This window comes from Parus major, chromosome Z (assembly GCF_001522545.3).
Source record: "Parus major isolate Abel chromosome Z, Parus_major1.1, whole genome shotgun sequence".
In the NCBI taxonomy this organism is placed as follows: Eukaryota; Metazoa; Chordata; class Aves; order Passeriformes; family Paridae; genus Parus; species Parus major.
In genome coordinates, this window is record NC_031799.1 from 8084631 (window position 1) to 8108068 (window position 23438).

Sequence of the window (23438 nt, forward strand, 5' to 3'; positions counted from 1 at the left end):
TCTTCTCTTCTCTTCTCTTCTCTTCTCTTCTCTTCTCTTCTCTTCTCTTCTCTTCTCTTCTCTTCTCTTCTCTTCTCTTCTCTTCTCTTCTCTTCTCTTTCTTCTCTTCTCCAAAAATTTACAGCATTGCCTCTTGCCATGCTCACTGAATTTTCTGCAAGGGAAATGAGAAAATCCATAGCTTGGTTTATGAGCGCCAATCAGTGTAAAACAGGGCCTTTTAGAAATTTATCTGTTGCTGAGTCCACCTTTTTCTCCAGCACCTTCTTGGGGAATAAATTCTTACTCTTTGAGGCTGGGAAGATGGTTCTTAGATGGCAGCAGCGTCAGGGGTCTTTGGCTACAGCTGCAGGTGTCCCTGACCCATTTTGGGATCTATCAAGGAGGTGCAGTAGTGTTGGGTCTGAGGGCTGGGCTAGATGCTGGCTGAATGTGTGCACCTCTGGTTATCAGCTAGGATGCCTCACACTCCAGAGGGATATATATCTTCAGTGTCTAATTTCAAGGGATAGGAATGTCTCCCTGAAAACTTCCACTTGCTAAGCTTGGGCTGGCTTAGACTGAAATGGAGAGACATAGACCTTGTCTCCATCACTTGCCCAGGTCACCCAGTAGGTCAATGAAAAACAAACCAATATCATCTTGTGCCCCCAAACATCTGGGTTCTCTAATTCTCTCTCAAATGAATTTTGCTGCATGAACTAAAAAAAAACAAAAAAAAAAAACAAGACAAAAAATAAAAACCCCCAAAACACACAAAACCAACAAATCAAAACCAAACACCTGCTTTATCCTTCTTGATGAAGTGGTGGTTATGAACATGATGTTCCCAGAACATGGGGAGAATCACCTGCTGTCCTCCACACCCCTTCTCATCCTCACACTTATCCAAGAACAGATGGTCAAGGGGAATCAGAGCAAATTTACTCCCTGCCTTTCTCCAGCAACAAAACACTTTGGTTGTACCCAAACATTGGGGCCCATGGATGGGACCATCCCCGGACACAGCCATGCTGCACTCGGGTGCAGGTGGCACATGGCAAACAGATCCTCCCCTGATCCACCTGGCAGTACAAATATGATTTATTCATCATTGTTTTCTTTGTTGTTTCCTACCAGCCTCCTGTACACAAGCAGGCTTTTAGGAAAGCGGCGTTAGATAAATAATACATCGTGCTGGCAGCCAGCATGTGCATAACAAAAGCATCTGTGTAGATGCGTGTGTGGACTAGCAACGTTTGCTGCTCTCGTGCCCACATGCTCAGTGCTGGCATCTCGTGCTCAGGTGGATTCCTGCTATGCTGTCCAAGCTTCTGCAGCTTTGCTTTTCGTTGGTGGGGTGGCTTTTTTTCTGTATTGGTATATACCCACCAGAAGTGGTGTGAAAAAAGTCTCTGGGTGATGATCTGGTCCTGCCATGGGCACTTGGGGTGCAAACAGCAGGTGTTTGGCAGCAGAACAGCACTGGTTGTGGGCAGCACGGGGGTCCTGCCCATGTGCAGGCAGCTGTGTCACAGCTGTACCTCTAGCACAAGCACATGCTGCTGTCATGGACCCTGGAGTCTTTGCTGGCCCAAGCCCGAGATGATGAGTTATGCAGGTGACCCCAAAAGCACACTATGGGCTCATTATCCCCCATCAGCCCAGTGCCTGAATGTGCCCCGAGTGCACCAGAAAAAATACCTCCTACAGAAGTGTTTGAGAGGCCTCTTAAAACTTTTATTGGCGCTATTTTTTGTATCCTTCCACCTGTGGAGCGAGGCATCTTTAGTACATTCAGCCCTCAGCGGGAGAGGAAAATTATAACTGATCCATTTCAGAAACCTCTAAAAGTGACCTAAAATAACTTTTCTATATATAAAAGTGTCATGATTTTAATGTCCATTATCTCATGACCTAGCAGAGCTAGGAAAAGCTCTTGTAGATCATTTTTAGTGGTTTCTAAAATGGATTGGTCACACTTTCCCCCTGCACAGTGGGACTGAGGGTACGAGGACAACTGGGCTTTAGAGATGAGGAGGGAAACAAAAATCTGTTTCTGTGCTGGTGTATCCAGAGCTGTTTCATCCTCAAGGACCACTCGTGGTGCTGTCCCCAGCTGAGCAGAAGTGCTGAAGCTGGTCAAGTGACAGCTATTTCCAAAAAGCTGGAGAGACAGAGTTAAATGGATGCAAAGCATGGAGTACTGTGTGGTGGGAAAACCAGTTCCATCCCTGCCTCTTTTCAGGGATCTGCAAAGATGATGACCCTGGCACCAGCTTTCACTGCTGTGGCAGACCTAGATTTTGCTGGAACATCTCATAGTTTGTGAGCCATGTGCCCAGATGGGATGTGCTCAGCTCTGACCTCAGCTCTGAGCCTTTCTTCACTTCACCCGGAGTTTTTGCAGCGAGGCTGGTTGCAACCCAAGCCTCTGGGAAGCTGCCACATCCAGGCATTAAACACGCTGGGTTTTCAGAGAGGACATCAGCAGAGCACATGGGAGAAGTGGCTCCCTGCCATGCAAGAGGTTAATAGACAGATTAGAGAGGGCAGGCACTGTTTGTGGTAAAAGGAAAAGAGCTCTGCTTTTACAGAGTTCAGCAGCTCCATGAGGCAAGGGATGTAAATATTTGCCAGAATTAGGGAGGCTGTGAGCAGGAGCCCAGGGAGGAGTGCCCAAGTGACTCAACGTGTTGTTTGGGCTGTGTGTGGTGTGGGGCAGGTGCTGAGAGCTGGACATTGTCTGAGGGGGGATGGAGAAGGTTGGAGCAGGACACCCCCCACCCAGAAGCACTCCCCAAAACCTCAGGGCAAAAAAAATCCTTTAATGCTGCTCCCTTGATGGCTTTGTTTTCCTCCACTGCCTTTCTTGCTCTCTCTGTTGGCCTGATGGGCTGGCCCACCTCCAAAGACAGCATTACAGAGTGCTGGATCGATTGGAGCCTGCAATTTTATTTGCTGTCTTTAAGAGCCTTTGATGGGCAGCATGGGCTGTGCCAGCGAGCGCCTTTCCTGGGAGAGGAGGGGAGAGGAACACGGGGATGTTCTCCGCAGGGAGATAAGGAACCTGCCACCAGCTTGGAGAGGACACCATGGTTGGCTGGGCAAAGAGAGCCCTCCTGATGCAGCAAGGCAGCTGAGAAGGGGCTTGCAGCCCTCTCCTTTGTGGTGCCTGGCAGTGGTGACCTGTAACGTGTGTGGTGTCGTGGTCATAGCCCGCTGTGGCTCATTCCAGTGGCCTCACACTGTGCCATGAACTTTCTGCCTGTCAGGGTGGAAAGTGGGGTAGCTGCCTGACAGCTCCCTCCCGGGATGCCCGTGGCTCTGGGACTGATGGCTCTCTGGAGAGATACAGGCTGCGGGAGTGTCTGTGTGAGACAGCTTGTGTCTGCCCAGAGAGAGGGCAAAGGCTGGGGTGAGACAGGCTTCATACAGCAGCTTCCCTTCGGCTGCATCTGTCCTTGAACTCTGCATAAGGAGGCCACGGATGGGAGGATCATTTTGTCTCCCTTCCCCAGTCTCTCCTTCCACCTCTGTCTTGATAAAAGACACCAGAGGGCAAGAGGTGGAGCATGCTGGACGCAAAAGGTTTGGGCTGCTCCTGGGGACCAGCCTTGAAGCAGAGGGCAGGATTTTCACGGCATTCAGTGCTGTGGAAATGGGGCATTTTCAAGGGCTGCTGTGGAGTGGGGATGGAAGCAGGGTACAGAAGGGGCAGCCCTTCCTCCTCCTCCTCCCAGCCAAAGGAACCTGGAGGAGGGAGCCCGCCCCAGCCTCCTCAGCGGAGGAATTAGCAGAGATCGCAGAGAGCCGGATCCGGCGTGATACTGGAGACAATGGAGATAAATTATCCTCAGATGGACTAATTGTGGCGCATAGCAGTGCAGCCTCTTGGGCCGTGCTGGTAGGGCTGGACCCTGCAGGACTCCAGGAATGCTCGAAAAAGCCCCGCCTGCTTCTGCCCGGCTTCCCGGCGACTCCCGGCGACGAGCGGAACAGCTGAGCGCAAGCAGCAAGTGGGCGAGTCGCCTGCGGTGGCATCCCCAGTGTCCCCAGCATCCCCAGTGTCCCCAGCATCCCCAGCGTCCCCAGCATCCCCAGGCAGCGCTGCCAGCCCCATCCCGGTTTGCCGGGGGCCGGGCAGGTGCTGTTAGCCCACAGTGCCACCGCGCGGTCACCCGGCATCCAGAGGCTGTCCCCGAACCCCCTTGCACCCCTTCAGCCCCTCCGGGACACCTCCCGGACCCCTCATTGCACCCTGCAAAGAGCAAGGCTGCCTTTGCTCCCGCCACGCCCAGGGGAGGCAGGGAAAGGGTTAAGGAGCCTGTGGGGAGGAGGAAGAGGATGGGGCTGTAGCAGAGATCAGGCCCTTGTCTCTGGCTTTGCGATTAGCCATTCTGTTTTGATGTGGAGGGTCTGCTTGAATAATTTAACCGGGAGGCTCATTAACCAAGCTCTGGCCTTCGTCTGTCGGCTGAAGGCTGAAATAGCCATTAGGAGGAACACTCGGAGCGGCACAGCCTTCCCTCCCGCCGGCCCCCTCCGTTCCCTCTCCTCCTTGCTCCCTGCTCCCTGACTCCGCTGCGCTTGGCTCCCTTTTCAGCTGCCTGCACCCTCTAAGCCCTGCCCCAGGGGCGCCGGGGGTGCGTCAGCCCTGTGCCTCAGTTTCCCCTCTGTAGACCATAGCAGACTCCAGTCATAGCTGGAGCCCGTTCCATCCCCCGAGAAAGCTGTGTCCCCGGGTGTGCCGTGCCAGTGACACCTGGGCTGTGGGACTGAGGAGGTGCTGAGGCTGCCAGGTCTGCTCGCTTTGTTTCTGCTTGGAGAGAAGAGTGTGTCCTGGGATATTCCCAGTGGATGGATGAGGATGAGGGCTAACAAAGGGAAAGAGGGAGCACCACAGGATCAGACAGCCTTTCCAAGGGGAATTCTGATGCACTTCCAGCCTGGGGAGTGTATTTTATGGTAAGGCACTGTGTCAGGGTCCTGCTCTTAACAATCAATGCAATTGCCTGGGTACCAAGAAGAGTTGACTTTGGTGTCAGGTTAGGTAAGATTTTTACCAACAAGGGCAAAATTTATCAGCCAAAAGGTATTACATCTCATTCTTCACATCCACTGTCCCTCAGCATTTTGCAGTTTTCCTGCCACTCTTGCTCTGCTTCTGCAAAAAACAGTGTGCACTGCACATGTGTCCAGGAAAGCCAAGTACAGTGTGAACATTTCAAACACTTCACTGGGTTTAAAATCCTCTTCTGCCTCTAACCTCTAGGATCTGCTGATGAGGCCAGAGGAAGGCTGCTCCCACTGGATGCTCTCATCCTGTCTCCTGTTGCCTCTGTGTCTCTTTGGAGGCAGTGCAGCAGAGTCAGGGATGCTCTTCTCCATGCCAAAAGCGTTAACACTTTTAGTCATCCTGCAGAGCTGGATTTTCTCTGCTGCTTTCACATTGTTCCTCCTCATCTTGCCAGTGGTTCTGCTTCCTCCCTTGGGTGACCTCTGATCATTTGGAGGATCATCCCTCAATAAGTTTATCACTCCCCAGGGATGTGGCAGAGAAAGCTGTGAGCAGCGTAGATTAATGGGGTCAAGAGAGCAGCACCTCCTCCTCATCAGCAACATCTCTGTCACAGCCTTGAAGACAATTTCCCCAGGTACCTGCAAACCATCTCTGTCACTCCATCCCTCATTAGAAGCAGTGAGCTGCCTGAGGAGAAGGTGAGCTTTACACAGCCCAGCCCAAAGCAAACATGGAGGACCTCAGCAGAAGACATGGGATAAAGACCCCCAGATACTTCCAGCAGCTGATGAACACAGGCCAGGCTCCCCTTGCAAACCCTCCCCTCCCAGTCTGGCAGCAACTGGGAATGGAGGATCATGCCTTTGCTCAGAACTTGGTGATGATCCCACCTCAGTAGGTAATTACCCTTTCTCTTTCCCTGGCAGCCCCCCCGAAGGAGCCAGTGCTGATGTGCCGGTCCAACAACTATCCGAAGGGTTTCTACTGCAGCTGGCACCTGCCCACTCCTACCTACATCCCCAACACCTTCAACATCTCTGTCATGTAAGTGTCTGGGGAAAAAAGGAGCAGTGGGGTGAGTTTCAGTCCCCTCAGCCTGGAGCAGGTCTCAAGTAGTGCCATGAGGTCCTGGTGGAGTGGGTCTGACCTGTGCTGAGCATGTGGTATCAGTGCCCCAAAAATGGGCGTGGGGAAGGATTGTCTGGGGACATACAAACTGGATGTTTGGGAATGGATGTTTGGGATGCCTTTCAATTTTCCTAGGAGGGACCAGGAAAGTCCCCATCTCCCAGGTCTCCTTTCCATGCTTCCCAAGACCATCCTTTCTGCACCAGTTGTCTTTAGTGGATGTTGTGCCCACTGTTTTTTGGCACATTTGGTGCCTCCATGCTCTTTTCTGGTGTGAGCTGGTTGTTGTTGGACAGCAGCAGTGTTTCTCATGGCCATGGCATGTCATCATTCCCTACCCTGAGCCTAAGTTCTGGCACAGCCCTTATACAGGCTGATGCTGTGGAGTGTCTTCTGAGGTTTGTGTCACCACAGAAGGGAGACCTTGTTCCTCTCATAGGAGGGCTAGACCCAAACCCACCCCCAGTAGGGTCTCTTTCTTTTCATGGGGCCAGCATGAGGACGTTCACTGAAGCCTCTGTGTAGGCTTGGGAGAAAACTTCATACACAAGGGCCCACACAATTCCCTGGCAGAAGGAACGCAGCCCTTCGGCTGCAGCAAGGGCTGGGGACCATTGTCTTAGCGGGGATGCAGAGCTGCACAATCTGCCTCCTTCCTCCAGCAGCTTGGTTGGGTGCATCCACAGGTAACACCTCTTCTCATCTCTGCTTTCCAGACATGGCACAAAAGACATGGTTTGTGAGAAGGATGCCGTTCCCAAAAACAGGTGTCACATCAGGTACCTCCAGCTCTTCTCAACAGTGAAGTACAAGGTGACTCTGACAGTCACGAATGCTCTGGGAAAGAACTTCACCACTCTCACCTTTGACGAGTTCGCCATAGGTAAATTCAACAGCAGCAAAGGCCTCTCCAGGGCGGTGTTTGGGGTTGGCTTGTGGTGCAGGGTCATCCATCAGAAAGATGCGGCAGGGAAGGGACTGCCTCACCAAGTGGAGATTCTGCCTGTCCATGGAGATGGGATCTGAACCACTCTGGCATCCTCCCTGTGCCCTTCCCATTCTCAGGGCCCTGCAGGCACCTGAGCATCCTGGGGGAGCCAGGCAGGATGCCCACAGGCAGCCTCCACACTGGTCACATCAGTGGCCACATGGTCCCACCCCCAGTGGATCCAGATCACCAACAGTTGCTGAGTTCTTCCCTGTCTGGGATGCAGGGGAAGAAGCTGCTATGTATTAGGGCAGAGAGCTGTAAAAATTGTGAGGTCCAAATGGTGTTGCCATTCTTACAACCTCAGAGCATCCCTAAAGGAGAGGTTTGGTATTTGTGCTGGAAGCAGAGTCATAGGAATTAGGATTGCAAGAGGAATTAAAATGTCCCATTCTCTTCTCTCCATTCTTAGTCAGGATAAAGCTCTCCTATAGTCAAGTTCCCTCAGCCCTTACCTAGTATTTTCCTAAAAACCCTATTCCTTCTTTTGCACCTGTTCACTGCCCTGTCAGGACAGCAGATGCTGTGCAGTGTGGGATGGGGAGCAGCAGACCCTGTGGAATGGGCTGTCCATGTCTCAGGCTGTGCCACAGAGATTGGGAAGCATCCATGTCCACACCCACAGCAGAGATACTCCTCTGACTGTGAAGGGTGGGCATGAACTGAGCAATCCAGTGCAAACACAGCAAATCAGGGAGCTTTAGCCACCATCCAAAGCCGGATTACAGCTGGTGCTGTGACATCCTCAAAGAACAGGAAAAATAGGAGAGAACGGAGTTCAGGAATACACTGAAAAACAATTTTCTGGTTGCATGTGGCAGTTACTGAACCTGAAAAACAACTAGGTGAATCATTAAAGTGCAGCCAGTGCTTGGTCTTTGCCTTCGATGTGCTACACATCACAGCATGGAGAAGCTGGAAGTGCTGGAGTGCAAGAAGAGGAGCTCCACTGCTAATCCACCAGATTTTCCCTTTGTGCCTCAAATTCTGGAAAATATCAAATGAGGCACTGAACAGCCAACTGTTTGGAGCAGGTACTGTCCTGCTATGTGTCTGCAGCCATGGTCCATACCTGAAGCTTGTGTTCATCAGTGCATCGGGAATGCCAATAACAAGGCAGGGAGCTTATCAGGGAAGTGGTGGAATTTCAGTGATTTGGGTGCCTTTAAATGGAAATTGTTGTGTTTGTGGAAGATACACTCCTTAAAAATGAAGGTAACCTCCAGCCTGCATGGCCCAGGACAGCAATTAAAGAACATTTTCCAAGTTCCTTGCATTCCCTCCTCCAGGAGTTCAGGGCACCTGCTTGTAACATCTGTATCCCACCCATGCCCTGCCTAGCTTCCCAAACATCTGGTCCTCCATCCAGCACACAAGGGCAGCTCCCTTGGGGAAGCACACCCTGCTGCAAGCTGGGGGCATCCCAACACCAGCACAAAGCTGGATCCAGCCCAGCAGTGTGAACTCGGCACAGGTCAGAGGAGTGGTGAACAGAGACCAGCACTACTCTAGGCCAGCCCTTAGCATTGGTGTACTATTTCTGCCTCTTGCACGAGTGCCTGGAAGGGTGCAGGGTGCCTGGACATGTCTCAGCAGTGCTCTGAGAGGTCAGACCACCCAGCATCACCTGGCTTCAGGTTGGCACTTGGGGAAGGGGTGATGGGCTGATGCTGATAGGAGAGGCCATGTCCTGCAGCAGCCCATTCCCATAACCACTTCAGCATCCAGTGGCCTTAAAACCTCCATATTCTGCACAACTTTGAAATTCTCCCCAGGATTTGGTAGGGGTGCCATGCATCCGCAGCACAGACAGGGTGGTAACAGAGTGCTGAAGCAAGAAGTCAAAGGCTTAGCAGATCATTACAGCATCTGCAGCTGCTGAACAACAGCTGTCTACCCCAGTGGAACTTCTCCTCATGCCATCCTGGTGTTAAAACAAGTGCACTGCATTGCTACATTTTGCTAGGCAGTTTTGCCCCAGGTTGCCTGTGGTCCTCACTGAAGCTTCAGTGTCTCTTCCAGCTCTCTTCTCTGCAGCTGCAATTCAGGACTGTCTCCCAGCGTGGGGAGTGCTGGATGTGTGGATCTAGCATCCAGCAGGTTTTCTGGGGATCTCAGCTGGCCTGATGAGCTGTCATCTGGGAGATTTTTCTGGGTTTCGCTTTGCTAGATGAAGGGTGGAAAACCTATGGCTCAGGGCAAAGCCGCTGCTTCGGCTCAGTGAGAAAATGCTGACTGAGAACATTGCAACATCTGCACACATCCTGCTAAAATGAAGAGACAGTGTCAGCCAGAACCTGTGTGATGCTTCTCCTGAAATCCCTGGGCTGTGGTTGTCAGAGCCTGCCTTGTGTTTTCCTGGAGATAAACATCATACCTTCTACATGAAGGTTAAAGTGCAGCCACGTAGCCCTGATCTTACGCTCTCCTGGGGACACAGCAACCCAGAGCCAAGGAGAGAGCAGTGCAGGGCAGCAGCTCTCTCTCTCAGCACCATCTCAGCTGGAAGAAAACCCTCTCCTTGGTCAGACCACCCACCCAGCCTGGGCAAGCACAAAAAGACCCCTGGGAAGGAGTGACCTCCTTTGGTTTTGCTTCTTCACTCCTTTTCCATCCCTGAAGCCCCCAGCAGAAAATCCCTTCCCCAGCTGCTCGGAAGATGGTCTCTAATTGAGTGGAAAATGACTGGTACTTTCTTTTGCTGTCCTGAGCCCCTGCTTTGCTGGCAGTCGTGCCGTGCTGGTTATTAGCAGCCAGCTGTGAAGGGTCACTCTGCATTGTCATTTTCAATGATGACTGGAAAAGCTTTTCCGGCCCTCTGGCCCCCATCTCCTACCAATGCAGGAGATCCGGACTGCCTTCCTCCTCATCTTGCTCCTGCAAATTGTTTTCATAATTACATCTTCTGCAGAAGTATTGATATTAATGCAGGTGAGTGCAAGGGGGTCCAGCAGAGCCAGACGGACATCAGGGCTCCAGCCCCAGGGAGGAGGAGGAGGTGGAAAAGGGACTGTGGGGAAGAGGATCTGGAGGCAGAGGAAGATGCCAGAGAGGAGTCAGGTGGTTGTGTAAAGAGCTGCCACCTCCTTCGTGATGGCTGGAACAGCATGGGGACATTTTTGGCCCACTAGGATACAACCACACCTTCCTTGTGTTTCAGCCCAAGAGCTGTTTTTTGCATCCCCCAGGAAATCCAGGGCAGCACCAACACAAAGCAACACCAGCATCCTGCCTCATCATCTTTCTTGTCATATGATCATGGGGGAAAATATGAGAAGATGCACAGCATTAAAAGGAGGGAGGAAGCCTTGGATGGGGCCTTGCAGGTGTGGATACCTTCCTCAAATATGCTGCCCATCCTTTGTGTGACCTTGGGAAGGTCATCTGATCCTTCTGACTCCAGCTCTGGGGCAGTGAAGATGCAGAGCATCCCAGAGAGGCTGCACGATACCCATGTCTGTATGAAACTGGGAGTCTTTGAACACAGGTATACAGTTGCCTAAGCAGAAGGTCAGTTCAATTCATACTACTTAGGGAGGCAGAATTAAATTACCTAGACTGACATTTGGCTAAGACATGGAGTTTAATATCCCTCTGCTCATGGAAAATGCCAGGGGATATTTAATGGCCGCAAGGGATCCATTTTAGTGCTTGTTGGAGAGACGGGATGCTCCATGCCACAGGGTCTCAGCTGCTTTTCTGAACCACCAGATTCATTTTGAGACATGTCTGACAACAGCCAGGGGCAATGGATAGCTAAAGACTCGCAGTTAAACATGAACGTGCAGTGCCTTAAGGAGAAGCTGCTCCCTGATGCTCTTCTTGCACTTCAAGCCCTCACTTAGACACTGCAGCCAAAAACCAAGTGGGAAGAGCTGTGAGTAGCCTCCTGGCCAAGTCCCCTTCCCAGGAATGTCTGATGATGCTCCCTCAGCTCTGCAGGATAATATTACATCTGGTTTTATAGCCGCTTAACCAGTACTCAGCCTAATGCCCATCATCCATTATTATTATTACTATTACTGCTTTTATTACGTTACTGCCTGCAGGCCCTCAGTGAGGACAGGGCTCTATTATGCTGGTTGATGTACAGCCAGACAGCCCCTGCCTCACCATGTGTAGGCTGAATGGAGGCAGACAAAGGCTGGGGAAGGAAGAGCACTTGTCCCTGTCTGCAGGGTATAAATGACTCCTTCAAGGTCACATAGAAATCAGGAAGCTGGACACAGCCTGTCTCCCCTCAGTCCTCATCTGGCCCCTGTGGGACCAGCCCAGGTGTTTCCCATGATGAGCACAGCAGGCTGAGGTCTGTCCTAAGAGACACAGGTTTGTCCTCTCTGGACTGGTCCCCTCTCCTGGCTGTTGTGTCCCCACTGTCTTGGAAGGAAGTGGCAAGAACAGTTTTGACTTTGTGGTTTTGGAGGGGTTGGCCCTGCTGTGCTCTCTACCCTGGGCAGGAGCTCTGTGGATGGAGGGGGCGCACATGAGGAGGTACCAGGGATTTTTGGTTTTCCTGTTAACCTGCAGTGCTGTTTGATGGCTTGTAGCAGCCAGGAACACACACTTGAAGCCAGGGCAGCCTTCCTCTGTGCAGAAGCAACAGTGGCCAACTTTCAGGAGAGGGGCTAGGGGTCACATCCCTGCAAAATGGGCAGGTGACTCCCACCTCAGCATTAGGGCACTTCTTTTTCTGACTTCCTTTAACAGTCACAGTCGTATTTTTCATTGCTGCCCAAGCCCATTTGCCATGCCCGACTGAATTTAATCGTGCCTTCAGGCTGGCATACTAAAAACCAGGCCCCCTGCATTACCCCAGGGAGTATCCACTGCATCCATCCCCAGCCCAGCACTTTCCTTCCCACTTCCTTGCTGCAGAGCTGCAGTTCACAGTCATCTGCATTCGTTCAGCCAAACAGACTTTTGTTTTGCAAACCCATCCTGCTGAGCCAACACTGGATTTATACTTTTCCGTATGTGTTTGGACTCCAAGTCCCTGTCGATGGAAGCTGATGTCCAGCCCCAGCCCTGGGATTCAAAGTGAGCGGAGGAATTGCAGAGCCATCTGGAGTAGCTCAGCTCAGCACAGCCTCAGAAAAGCCTTCCTGCTGCCGAGGATAAAGCTGTAAATGGAAAATTGTGCCCCCATCCTGCCACAGAGAGGAGTCTGTGGGAGCTGGGAGGTGGCACTAGGCACCCGTGGTCAGGTTCACCAGCTGACCAGCCACTGCCAGAGCTCTGGGACCATCCTCTGAGGGTGAAGTGACATTGGGAAGGAGGAAGCTGTCCAGCCCTCCTCACACCCACTGTGACAGAGGGAAGGTGATGAAAGCCAGGGTGGTAGTGAAGATGTTGGTGATAAAGGACTGCATCAGGGTGTGTGCCAGGATGCTGAACAAGATGAGGCTGGGGGGAGAGAGGTAGTGGTGGGCTATGTCTTGGGGAAAACGAGTCCCACCAAGGTAGTTGGGCTGTGGCTCCAATTCAGCACCCTCTCTGCCTCACCTGCAGACAAGAAAGTGTTCTCAAAGCATCACAGGCTGGTTTCTCCTGAGATAAGCAAGAGGTGGCAGTGCTGGGACAGTTGCTGCAATGCCACCATCACTCTGGAGCAGGGGTGGCAGCAAGCAGCTCACATGTGACTCCACTTGGAGCAGACTCGCCACACATCAGCACCTGATCCCTGATCTGAGTGAAGGAAAGATGCCCCTCACACATAGGGCAGGGCTCAGGTGGTGAGGGAGCGGCTCACTCACTCACTCACCACCACCTCCTTCCTCTCTCAGGGTAAGCAAAGCCCCTGTGAGGGCATCACTTCCCACCCACAGCAGGGAACCCAGGAGTCAGCATGAAGAAGTCTTCTGACTGTAGGACAGGAGCTCTGCCAGGCAGAAGGGAGCTCCCCACAGCCCCACCATCCCTCCTCCATCCTTGGGAGAGGAGTCTGATGCTGACATCTTGACAGGCTTATGCTCAAGGCAGTCAGAGCCTGAGGACCATTGTTCAGTCCAGAAATGTTCAGGTCAGGAGGGATCCACTTGCCTACGTGTGGACTTGGGAGGGGGTTGAGCACCTTCCAGGACATGAAGACTCATGTGCATTGCTGTTCTTGGAGTGCACAGAGAGCCCTCATCCACCTCTGGCACAGCTGTGTGCCTAGCTCCGTGTGTCCAGCTCCTTCCTGACCATGATTAAAGGATAAGCATGAGCGTACACAAATTTTTTTAGCTTTGCTATTGCAATTGGGAGTTTGAGCTGTCAGGATTTGATCAAACCCTTGGCAAGGAGAAAGGACTGCTCTGCAACAGGCAGCAACATTCATCACGGCCTGTCTGTGATGAGCTTCTGACACTTTGGAAGTAGCTGCAACATCAAAGCACGTTGTGTAGCTCACAGCCAGTTAATATTCACCTGCAATACATGACAGGTAGCAAGAAAATATCCCCATATCCCAAAAGCAGAGCAGGGCAGTGAGAGTGAGAGAGAGAGCTGGGGTGGAAGGTGACCAGGGCAATCCTTCCCCCTTAGTATGATGTGCCAATGCTTTGAATCCTCAAAACCCCAGCCCTAAACCCAAGGGCCAAACTCTGCCACATTATTGTGAGGTAAGCAGCCTAGAATGTGTGTCAAACTCACAGAAATCAGCAGTTGCAAGGGAAGTGCAAGATTTTGGCTTGGTGGGCTCATCCCAATCCAATTAGCTTTGTGTAGGAGGGATGCTCTCTGCCATGGCCCAGTTGTTTCCATGTGTCTGCAGTGCTGTCACCTCCTGAATGGTGGTATTTTGATCCAGGACAGCCATACCACTGACCTGGACAACAAAAGGTGATTTGCATCTAATTAGTTTGGGAAAAGGATGCATGTTGGCTGCTCCTCTTTACACATGGTGCAAAGCCCAGCCAGCTTTGCCAAGGGGTATAAAGGAAGTATGTCACATGCAAACATTTGCCAACCACCCTCTTTTCTTTTCTTCCAGTAAAGCCAGACCCTCCAGAGAGTGTGGTGGCCAAACCCGTGCCAAATAACCCTCGAAGACTGGAGGTGTCATGGCAAAACCCCTCATCGTGGCCTGACCCTGAGTCTTTCCCACTGAAGTTCTTCCTGCGGTATCGGCCTCTCATCCTGGACCAGTGGCAACATGTGAGTGATGCTGCCCTGCCTGGGATGAGAGGGAGAGGGGCGAGCTGGTGACTGGGAACAAGCTGCATTATAAAAAAGCGTTCAGGGACAAAAAAAGATGTATATTTACTGCCCAGGCAACCTGGACCCTGTTCCTCTCCTTCTCTTTCTCGTTGCTTTTCTCCTCCTCTCTATCTTTCTTGTAGCTCACATTCTGCCTACAAATGGCTCTGCAGCCTCTCCCTGCTCCGCGTTTTCATCCTTGGCCCCTATCTACTCTCCATACATATGTTCTATATAAAACTTGCCAACGAGATGTAAAAGGCATTTAAAGTATAAATGTCACCACATTTAAATGCGCCTCTGCCACATTTAGATTTTGAACTGGAGATAAAATACCGCTCACCATAACTCAGAGCACAGTCACCGAGCAATTGCTGCGATGTTATCGTATTTCTTACTTTTATTTCTTGTTTCCTTAAAAAAAAATTGTCAGTGAAATCCTTGGCAGCCTGGAGGACAGATTTCATTTGTTACTGCAGGAAGATAACAAACAGGATTTGATTTTTTTTTTTTCCCCCCCTCTGTGTGCTGCTTGTATGCTCGGGTTGTGTAGGAAAGCATCCTGTGGCTGGAGAGGAGGTGCTGCTACTCTGGCATAGCTCGTCCAGCATCCCTTCTGTGCCCAAGCTGGGCCAGCTGAAAGCCACTTAGGTGCTTTGCTTGATAAACAATTGTGCTAAAAAAACACAAAAGTCAAATAAGAGGCAGCACTGGGTCTCTGGGAACCTACATCAAACTGCCAAGTGGGATTTTCTTCCAGCCAGCACTTCCTGGGGAGAGGAATATGTGGGAGAGTGGATGGGAGGCTTTGCTCATGGCTCTGCAAGGTGTCTTGGTCACTTTTTGCGTTAGTTTGTGTGTTTTGATGAGGCAGCACCACAGGTTATGTTTCAGATTGCAGCATTTGCTGATGGCTCTGAAAGTTAGGGGGTTTTCCTGCTTATCTCTTTGCCCTTTGTTTCTTCCCTAGTAGTGGGAGAGCACCTGTGGAGGATCCAGAGAGGTTAGAAGGCATAGGTGGAGTTTGGGTATTAGTTTTCTGTAGGAATATTTTTTTTTTTCTATTTGGGGCAGAAATGCTCAAGCTGTGTAAAAAGGGGAAGATTTAGTGGAAACTTCCAAACACAACATTTATTATTTTTTATTCCCCAAGGTGTGCAGTTGTGGAAAAAACTGATGGTTTTGCCCCGCCACAGACCAGATGCAGCCAAATACCCTGGTTTTCACCCAAAAACGGTGGGGTAGTCACTGAGCTACCTCCTACACCCTTGGAGCAGCAGGTCCCTCCATCACTGGGTGTGGGGCACCATAATTGCAGAGTCAAGCCATGGCAGTCCCATCTGGCAGAGCCCTGGGGGGATGGTGTGGCCTCCCCATCAGTGTCCTCAGGCAGGCAGTGATGGTGGGAAATACACGGAGGTGTTGGTGACACTAGTGGCAGGGCCACCCGAGTTGGAAAAGGCAGGTCTTGTGCAGTAAAAACCTAACTTCTTCTATACAAAAATACCCTGAGGTGCAAAGAGTGCTCAAGGTACTAGCTCTCCTGCTGGGTACAAGGATTGCTGGGAGGAGTTCATCTCCCAGCATTTCAGGAAGGTGCAGCAGTGCTGGGTACTGCTTTTAATCAATATCCCCTTGCAAGAGACATGTTCCTCATCACTGACTGATGGAGAAGAGTGTTTGGGGAATAATTTGCTCCGTGAGAAAGTGCAAGCATTCCGTGAGTGAGGTGCCAGCCTTGTTTTCTGACTCCCTGCCCTGCTGGCTGGGTAATGAAAAATCTGATTTGTGGATGATTTGAGGAAAACTGCCACTATTCATCAGATGAATTATTTGCTAAGCCTAATTCAATCATTTCCCAAACACCAGAGGAAGGCAGCACTGCAGCAGCTGGAGCTGCTCTGACCCCAGACCCCATTGGCACATTCTACCTGTTTAGCCCAAATGCAGGTGTTTGTACCTAAAATTAACCCCCACCAATGTCAGCATGCTTGGAGCATGCCCAAGCCTGCCTGCACTCTTTGTTTATCTTATTACTTGTTGTCATTTTGGAGGGTGTCCCTGTTCCCCCAAACTGAGATAGAAAAGGGAAGGACATGGTTTGGTAGGTCCAAGTCTAGCTCATCTATCCCTCTTGGCTGTGGTGGCAGTGTTGGGTCTCAGCTCAAAGGGACAAGTGCCCTGGGAAAGGATGAGGTGGTGACACATGCCATGCTTGCAGGAGCGTGTTTTAATTCTCATGGAGGTGCAGGTCTCCTGCCTCAAGCTGCCCCCCATCTTGGCTCTGGCTGTTGGCACAGAGAAGCCCTTGCTTTTTATGCCCACACAACCTGCACACTGACAATGGGGCAGCTTGGAGCTCGGTAGGGAGAGGAGAAGTCCCTGCCAGCAGCCAGGAGGAGCTGGGTAACCTCATGTTCTGGCACATCCCTGTCTGCCCAAGGTCCACAGGCTGAGCTGTGCCCCTGCCTCCTCATGGCAGCCCACCTCTACAGCAGCCATGGGTTTTCAGCAGGTACTTGGCAGCCCTGTGGGAAGCCCAGCATCCCTGCAGGAGAAAACCCACAAAGGAGCATCAGAGGCTGCCCAGAGACAGAATAGCCATGCACGCCCTGCTCACACGTGGTGTTTCTTGGCAGAAGAAGCAGCTCCTCTTTCACCTCTCCACCTCCCGTTATCTTTGCAGGGTCTGATTTATGCACAGCACCTCGGCAGGCAGGACCGAATGAGCACTAATAGGATCAGATGGATGTCGAGCTGTCAAATACCATAGGGCCTGATTCAATCAGCATCTGCTTTCTTCCAGGCTCTTCCTTTCAGGATTTTAATAATGCCAGGGCTTGGCACCAGAAGATGAAGCCATCCATGACGGGAGCAGTGGATCTTATCGAGACCACCGCTGTGTGAGCTGGCCATAAATGCAGTTTCCCCTCCTCCAGAGAAAGTCTGGTGATGCCTGGCCCAAGCACCCCACACTGTGAAGCAATCTCTAGGGAGAACACCCTCGTCCCCTTCCCAGCACTTTGCAAATTGGGTTTGAGCCCCAGCGTGCCATTTGCCATCCCTTTCCCCTGCTCAGCAGCACCTTTCCACCCAGACCTCTTAGCAGCTCTCGTGTTGAGGTTTGCTCTGGGAATTACGGTAACGTGCTCTGGGAATTATTATCCTGGAGGGATGATGAGGGTGATGAGGAGGATGAGTTTCCACATGGGTATGCAGGTATGCTGGATCATGCCTCCTCACAGCAGCTCCCTTGAACCTGGGCGCAAGCATTTCATAGCTGCTGGGGATGCAGCCGTGTCACATCGTGTCACGTCATGTGGCCAAAGACTCCCCTCCACCTCACCAGCGCTGAGCTCACTCTGAAACTCAAGAAACTTTAAAATCACACTCCTCCCTTTCTGGAAGAGGGGCTGGTGGTTTCTCTGCTGCCAGAAGAGAGATGGATATTTGTAGCCTAAACAGGTTTTTTATTCTCTCCTTTTGGCAAAATCTCCCCTTCTGTCTCCTAAATATAAAACATTAAATGTTTAGGGTATCCTTTATTTTTCTCCCGCTTTTAAGTTTGTAATTCAAGCCAGATTAGCGTGGTTTCCTCTTCTGTTTTATAGCCCCATCCTGGCCCCAAGCGAGCTCTCCTAATGCTCTCAGATGTTCTTCTAATGGCTTACCTAGGCTGGAACTGATAGCCTTTCCTAATGGATTGCTAATAGCCTGTTTCTGGTTTTACAGGCTCCTTCAGTTAACTCGCAGCAGCAGCGATTGCCGCACTCACACATGCGATCTCCCTGCGAGCACATCTGCACGCTCGCCCCTCCGTGCAGGCGGGTGGCCACACACCCTCCTCAGCATCTCTGGGGAGCCATGGACAGCTCTTGCAGCCACTTTGCTCCCTTCCCATGGCATTTTCTGGAGCAGGATCCGCGCCCCCCCCCCTCCTTTCGCAGTTTTTGGAGGGAGATCACGTGCGCTGAGCCCTTGCCAGCTCGATGCGCATCCCAGGAATGTGGCGAGGCTCGAGAAGGTATTTCTTATGCAGCGTCAGAGCTGGTGGCCAGACCGAGGGAGGATTTCCTACTGTGGGTTGCCAGCAATTTGCAGATGCCGTCGCGAAGTCTAATTGAACCCATTGGCCGCGCTGACAACATGAAATGTTAACGAACCGTGAGGCGGGCTGCGCCTCAGATCTTGAGATTTGCAGTAAAAGGTCATGAGATATTTAAAGCTAATAATGTGGCTGGGTTCTCTCCTTCCTCTTCTGCGTTGGAAGCATTAGGGGCATGTTCGTGAGCATTTGCGAGGGCTGGAAGCGTCCTTCTCTAGAAGTGCAAGTAGAAGTGCTCCCACCATCGCAGGATTTTAGGAATTTGGACAAAAAAAACCCAACAAACCCACACAGACATCTGTGCTTGCTCTGATCTGGGAACATGATGGGGTTTGGGGGACAGGCTTGGAAAGTTTGTCAAATTGCCAAATACTTAGTGTTGGGTTTGTTGGTGCGAGGATGGCATTGTCCTCTGGACTGACCTCCCTCATCAGTGTTGGAACTGGATGCCAGGGCAGGCTCAGGCTTGTCTCCCAGGGCAAAGCAACATTTTTTGGTCAGAGAAGTGAATCTCACATGTTGTCTCTGGAAGTTCCTGCCTCGGAACAGCCTGATACAGCCTGAAAGTGTGAACTAATGCATATATCCTGTCTGTGATGGGCAAGGAGAGGGATAGAGCAAGCTGGGTAAGAAGGCAATTAGTGCCACTGCCTGCCACAGCAGCGTCCCTGCCGGCACGGTGGCAATGTCACTTTGCAGCAGGAGTGCCTCTTTGTGCCCATTCACATCCCCCTGTGCCTCTGCTGCTTTTCCTGCACTCCCCCTCTTTGCAAGGCAATCTTGGCAGGGAGGTCACCCTGAGCAAGCTGGGTTACAACTTCACGCCTGGTAGCTTTTATTGCAGCATTTCTCTCCTCCTGGCTGCAAAGTCAGTGATTAAAAAAGAAGGGGGGAAAAAATCCAAAGAATTAATAGATGGGAGAAAAATATGGAGTCTGTAATAGTGTTTCTTGCAGCTCAGCATGGGGCAGGCAGGGCTGGAGCAGAGAGTTTCTCAGAGGAGGGTAGGGGTGGGAAATGCCCAGAAATCACCTTTTCTGGGATAGAGCAGGTTCAGGACCCTTGGCTGGCATTGCTTGGGTGCTCTCAGCCCCCTTGGAAACTGCTGGTGACCTAAAAGTACTGAGCATCTGGCAGCTGCAAAGGTGGCACAGAGCAGCAGGGCACTCATGCGTGCATGTCCCCAGCTGCATGCTCACACAGCTACAAGCAGGTAGGAAGGTGCTAGCAAGCCTAACTTTCCCTGCCCACATGCAGACCACACTGGGCAGGTCTCTGTGCTCTGCCATGCCCATGCACAAGCTGCTTTCACCCCCAGCCCACTGCACCAGCATGGTGGAGGCATCTGCAGGCAGCCTATGCCAGTGTGGGCCAGGTTAGAATTGTTGCTGAGTGCCCTCAGCACTCCTGCACCCATCATCCCCATAGCCACAAGCAAAAGCAACCTCTGACAGCATGTCTGGAGAAAGTTTCCTGTTACCTTGTTTTCCTGTTACAGCCCCTGCTTTCAAAGGTGGTCTTTACTTTGAGCCAGAAGGGATCCATTCAGCTGCACCTGGTGTGGCACAGCCCAGGCTGCAAAGGAGCCCTGTGATAGCTCATCCTCCCAAACCCACAGCAGGGCTGGGCTCTGTGCAGCACCACAGCAGCCTTTTGAGGAGGGGGTGACAGCAGAGAGCACAGCTCAGGCCTTGCTGGAGTGGCTTTTCCACTACCCAGCTGTCAAAGAATAAGAGGGGGTCATTCATTTTCCCCAACTTTCAGTCATTCCAGAGTCCAGGTAGAAAGTTGTGTCTGGGCTTATACCAACTGATTCTTGCAGCTCTGTGGAAGGAGGAGGTATTAGGGGGTACCTTTGTTAGCAATCACTGTCAGACATATTTGCTCTCCAGGCAAATATATTCCCTTTTTCAAAGGGAAAAAACAAAACGTTTCTTTTCCACATGGCGTCATCTTTTCTCAAGCTGCACTGGCCGCTTGCAGTGACCCTCCTGAACTTCCCAGTGGTGGGGCAGTTTGCTTGGGGATTACTTCTTCTTTTGGTTTATTCTGTTCCTCAGCACAGGTGGAAACCCTGCTGGGATCCCCCTGCACTCGCAGGGACTGAAGGCACCTGAAACAGCAGCTGTTTGTGTAGCTGAGTCCCTGCAAAGCTCCTTGCAGCCCAGTGGCAGGATCTGGCCCATGCTGTGGGGAAAAGTGGTTGTGAAATAGAGCTCACTGGGGTGTCCCCATCCCTATCCAGTTCCAATTTCCCCCATCATCCAGTATAATTCAAGTAGCATCCAGAGGACAAGGCTGCAAGGATGCCAGATGTTTGGCAGAGCCAGGTTATGCTCATTCTGTGTGTGCTGTGGGTAGCAAAGGCTGTGTGAGCACATCAACTTCACCTTGCAATAGCCAGGGAGAGTGCTCCTTTTATTCTGGGGAAGACAGACTCATCTAGGCTTGATACAGCACCTGGGACAGGTGTGTGGTCACTGTCCTGTCACACACACAGACACAGTGCAGCCCTGCCTTGGGACAGAGGGGTGCCAATCCTCATCCCCAGTCTGCTGGTGGAGCACCCCCTCCCCACTCTAGGAGCTGCCCTGGAAAGCAGGAGGTGTCCAGGAATGGAAAACAGAGCCACTGCCAGCACAAGGGAGCCAGCAAACACATCTTCATGTGGGATGCAGAAAAGGAGGCATCTGATCCCCCCTTCTCCCCCTGCACCTCCTTTCAACACACACCAGCCCCCTGCTCAGCTGTTGGGGTGGGTGTTTCTTCCCTGCCTCACTGCCCCATCCCCTTCTGAAGGCCATCAGGGCTTCAGACCTGCCCGTGTTCACTCTGTGCACAAGTAATTGCTACCTGGTCACCCTGTACCTGGAGCAGAGCCTGGGTGAGAACAAAGCACAGTGACCTTTTTTACTGCCAGGGCATCCTGGCAGGGTGGGCTGGGGGCCATGGGAGCAGGGTGAGGGGAGCTCAGAGGGGACAATGGCTTCCTTAACTCCTGCTGTGCCAAGCACCGAGGCAGGGACATCAGTCTGCAGGCAGGGACTGGAAGGAGGGCATGAACGGGTGTTGGGCTGTGGATGTCCCCATGTCCAGCACATGTGCAGGGGGGACCAGCATGGACAGGGGGAAAGCCAAGTGGTGAGCAGTCCTCCCCTCAGCCTGCCCTAAGTGTCTGTCTCCATCCCATCAGTGTGGTGCTGGCCCATGTGCTCATCCTGGCACTTGGGACTGTGGGTGGGCACTCGGCAGCTCCATAATCTTTCCAAGCAGGAATGTGGGGGTATGTGACCATGGCAGGGTATGGGATCCCAGCCCATGCTGCCCTCAGCAAGCTGTCATCTGAATTACTGGGTTCAAGGGCTTTTATTCATTTCTCTTTCTCTCTCTTTTCTTTTTCTTTCTTTCTTTTTCCCTTTTATTTTCTTTTTCTTTTCTTTTTCTTTTTTTTTTTTTTGCAATGCTAATAGCTCTGCCTTGCACTGGCTACTGATCCCTCATTAATCTGGGCAGCACTTCACAGCCAGTTGGAGTGACTTTTGGCAGGTGCACAAAGGCAGGCAGCCACACACAAACCCCCACCCTGGCCAAAAAAATTACCATGCACAGCCTTCCCCCAGCTTTTGTCTCTGTGTGGCAAGGACATGGATTAAGGAATTTCTCCCTCTGCCTTTGATGCTGTGTGTCCACCCATACTCCCACAGTCTCTTCAGTGTGTCTTCCCCCAGTTCTGTCTCTCCCTGTCTGTGTCCAGTTGGACCCAATCCCTTTGTGCTTTCCCATTTGTTGTGGCACTTCTGGGCTGGGCCATGAGCACCCACCCAGTGGCTTTCTCCCCACCATGACCAATGCTGGGTATATCCCTGGCTGCCTGGCTCAGAAGGTCTGCATCCAGAGGTTGTGTGTGTGGGAAGAGATGGATGATACCACCTCTGCGTTCTCTTTTTGACTGTGGGGTAAAGCAGAGCTTAGGGCAACATCCTCCCAGGTCCTGCAAGAAGGGACAATCTGGGTCCTGGGGGGACACTCCCCCTGCCCAGGCAAAGCACAGGTTTAACTCTATTGTGCCTGTGACACCCCACCTACACACACTCAACTGCTGATTTCTTGTCGGTGGGAAGAGGCCGGAATTGCTCCCAAGGGAAAGCTGGGATGGATTTTGGGATGGAGAAAATGCTGATGGGAAGGTAGCCCTGCCAGGTCATCAGGACCTAAGTAGGGTTGGCCTGCCTGTATCCTGCTTGGTGCAGGTCCCAGGGAGGAGCCAGGGGGTTCAGAGCACGCTGGAAGTCTTGGACAGGGTCATAAGCCCAGCATCTTTCAGAGCCCTGTCCTCATTCTCCAATTCCAAACCATACCCCAGCCAGCACAGAGCAAGTCAAGTCAGCAGAGCTGGCAGCTCACCCTGTGAGGTTTCATTTCATTTAATTATCATTAGGAATTAATTTAACTTGATTCCCTTGGCATTGCCACCTACATTGGTGGGTGCCACCAAAGAGCTCCCAAGGTCTGGGTGGCAGAGAGAGCTTCACTGTGCCACTCCAGGAAGGTGGCCTGCCTAGCAGACCAGATGATTCACGACCTGGTGGCTCTCCTGCCTACCCACCCCGAGGTGCCTGGGCTCCCAGTGGCTGTGGGGGAGACCAATCAGGCCTGCATCCAGGTGTGCTCCAGATGTGGGGCTCAGGTCGGCTGGCAGGAGCAGCTGGGAGTGCAGAGCCCAAGGACTCTGATGTTCTGGACAGAAGGCTGGAAGTGAGAATAGGGAAGGAAAGGCTTTCACTTGTACAAGAAAGCAAAAATGCCCCCTCCTGTTAGGAATCCCCCAGAGTGACAGGAAAAGCCTGGAGGGGGCTGCAGCTTTCATGCCAAAGGGATTACATCTGTTCTGGGCTGTTGCATGTGCTGCACAGAAGGAAATGGGCTGGTTCTTTCATAGGGTGGGTTCCTGCTTTTAAGGTACTCCAGTAAGCCGTGGGGTGATGGCACTGAACATCTGGTGTGCACAGCATCCCTTGGGTATGTACAGCCACACT

The 23438-nt window shown here is 51.9% G+C and overlaps 1 protein-coding gene across 4 annotated transcripts in view; it reads left to right on the plus strand.

The window, feature by feature from the left end:
• The window catches only part of CNTFR (ciliary neurotrophic factor receptor), a 203716-nt gene that overhangs the window by 174724 nt on the left and 5554 nt on the right, over window positions 1-23438 (plus strand). For all 4 annotated transcript variants that reach the window (XM_015615563.3, XM_015615566.2, XM_015615565.2 and 1 more), the window contains 3 exons: window positions 5929-6046; window positions 6847-7013; window positions 14092-14255. In XM_015615563.3, coding sequence (XP_015471049.1) covers window positions 5929-6046; window positions 6847-7013; window positions 14092-14255 — 449 coding nt within the window. The remainder of the gene's footprint in view (window positions 1-5928; window positions 6047-6846; window positions 7014-14091; window positions 14256-23438) is intronic.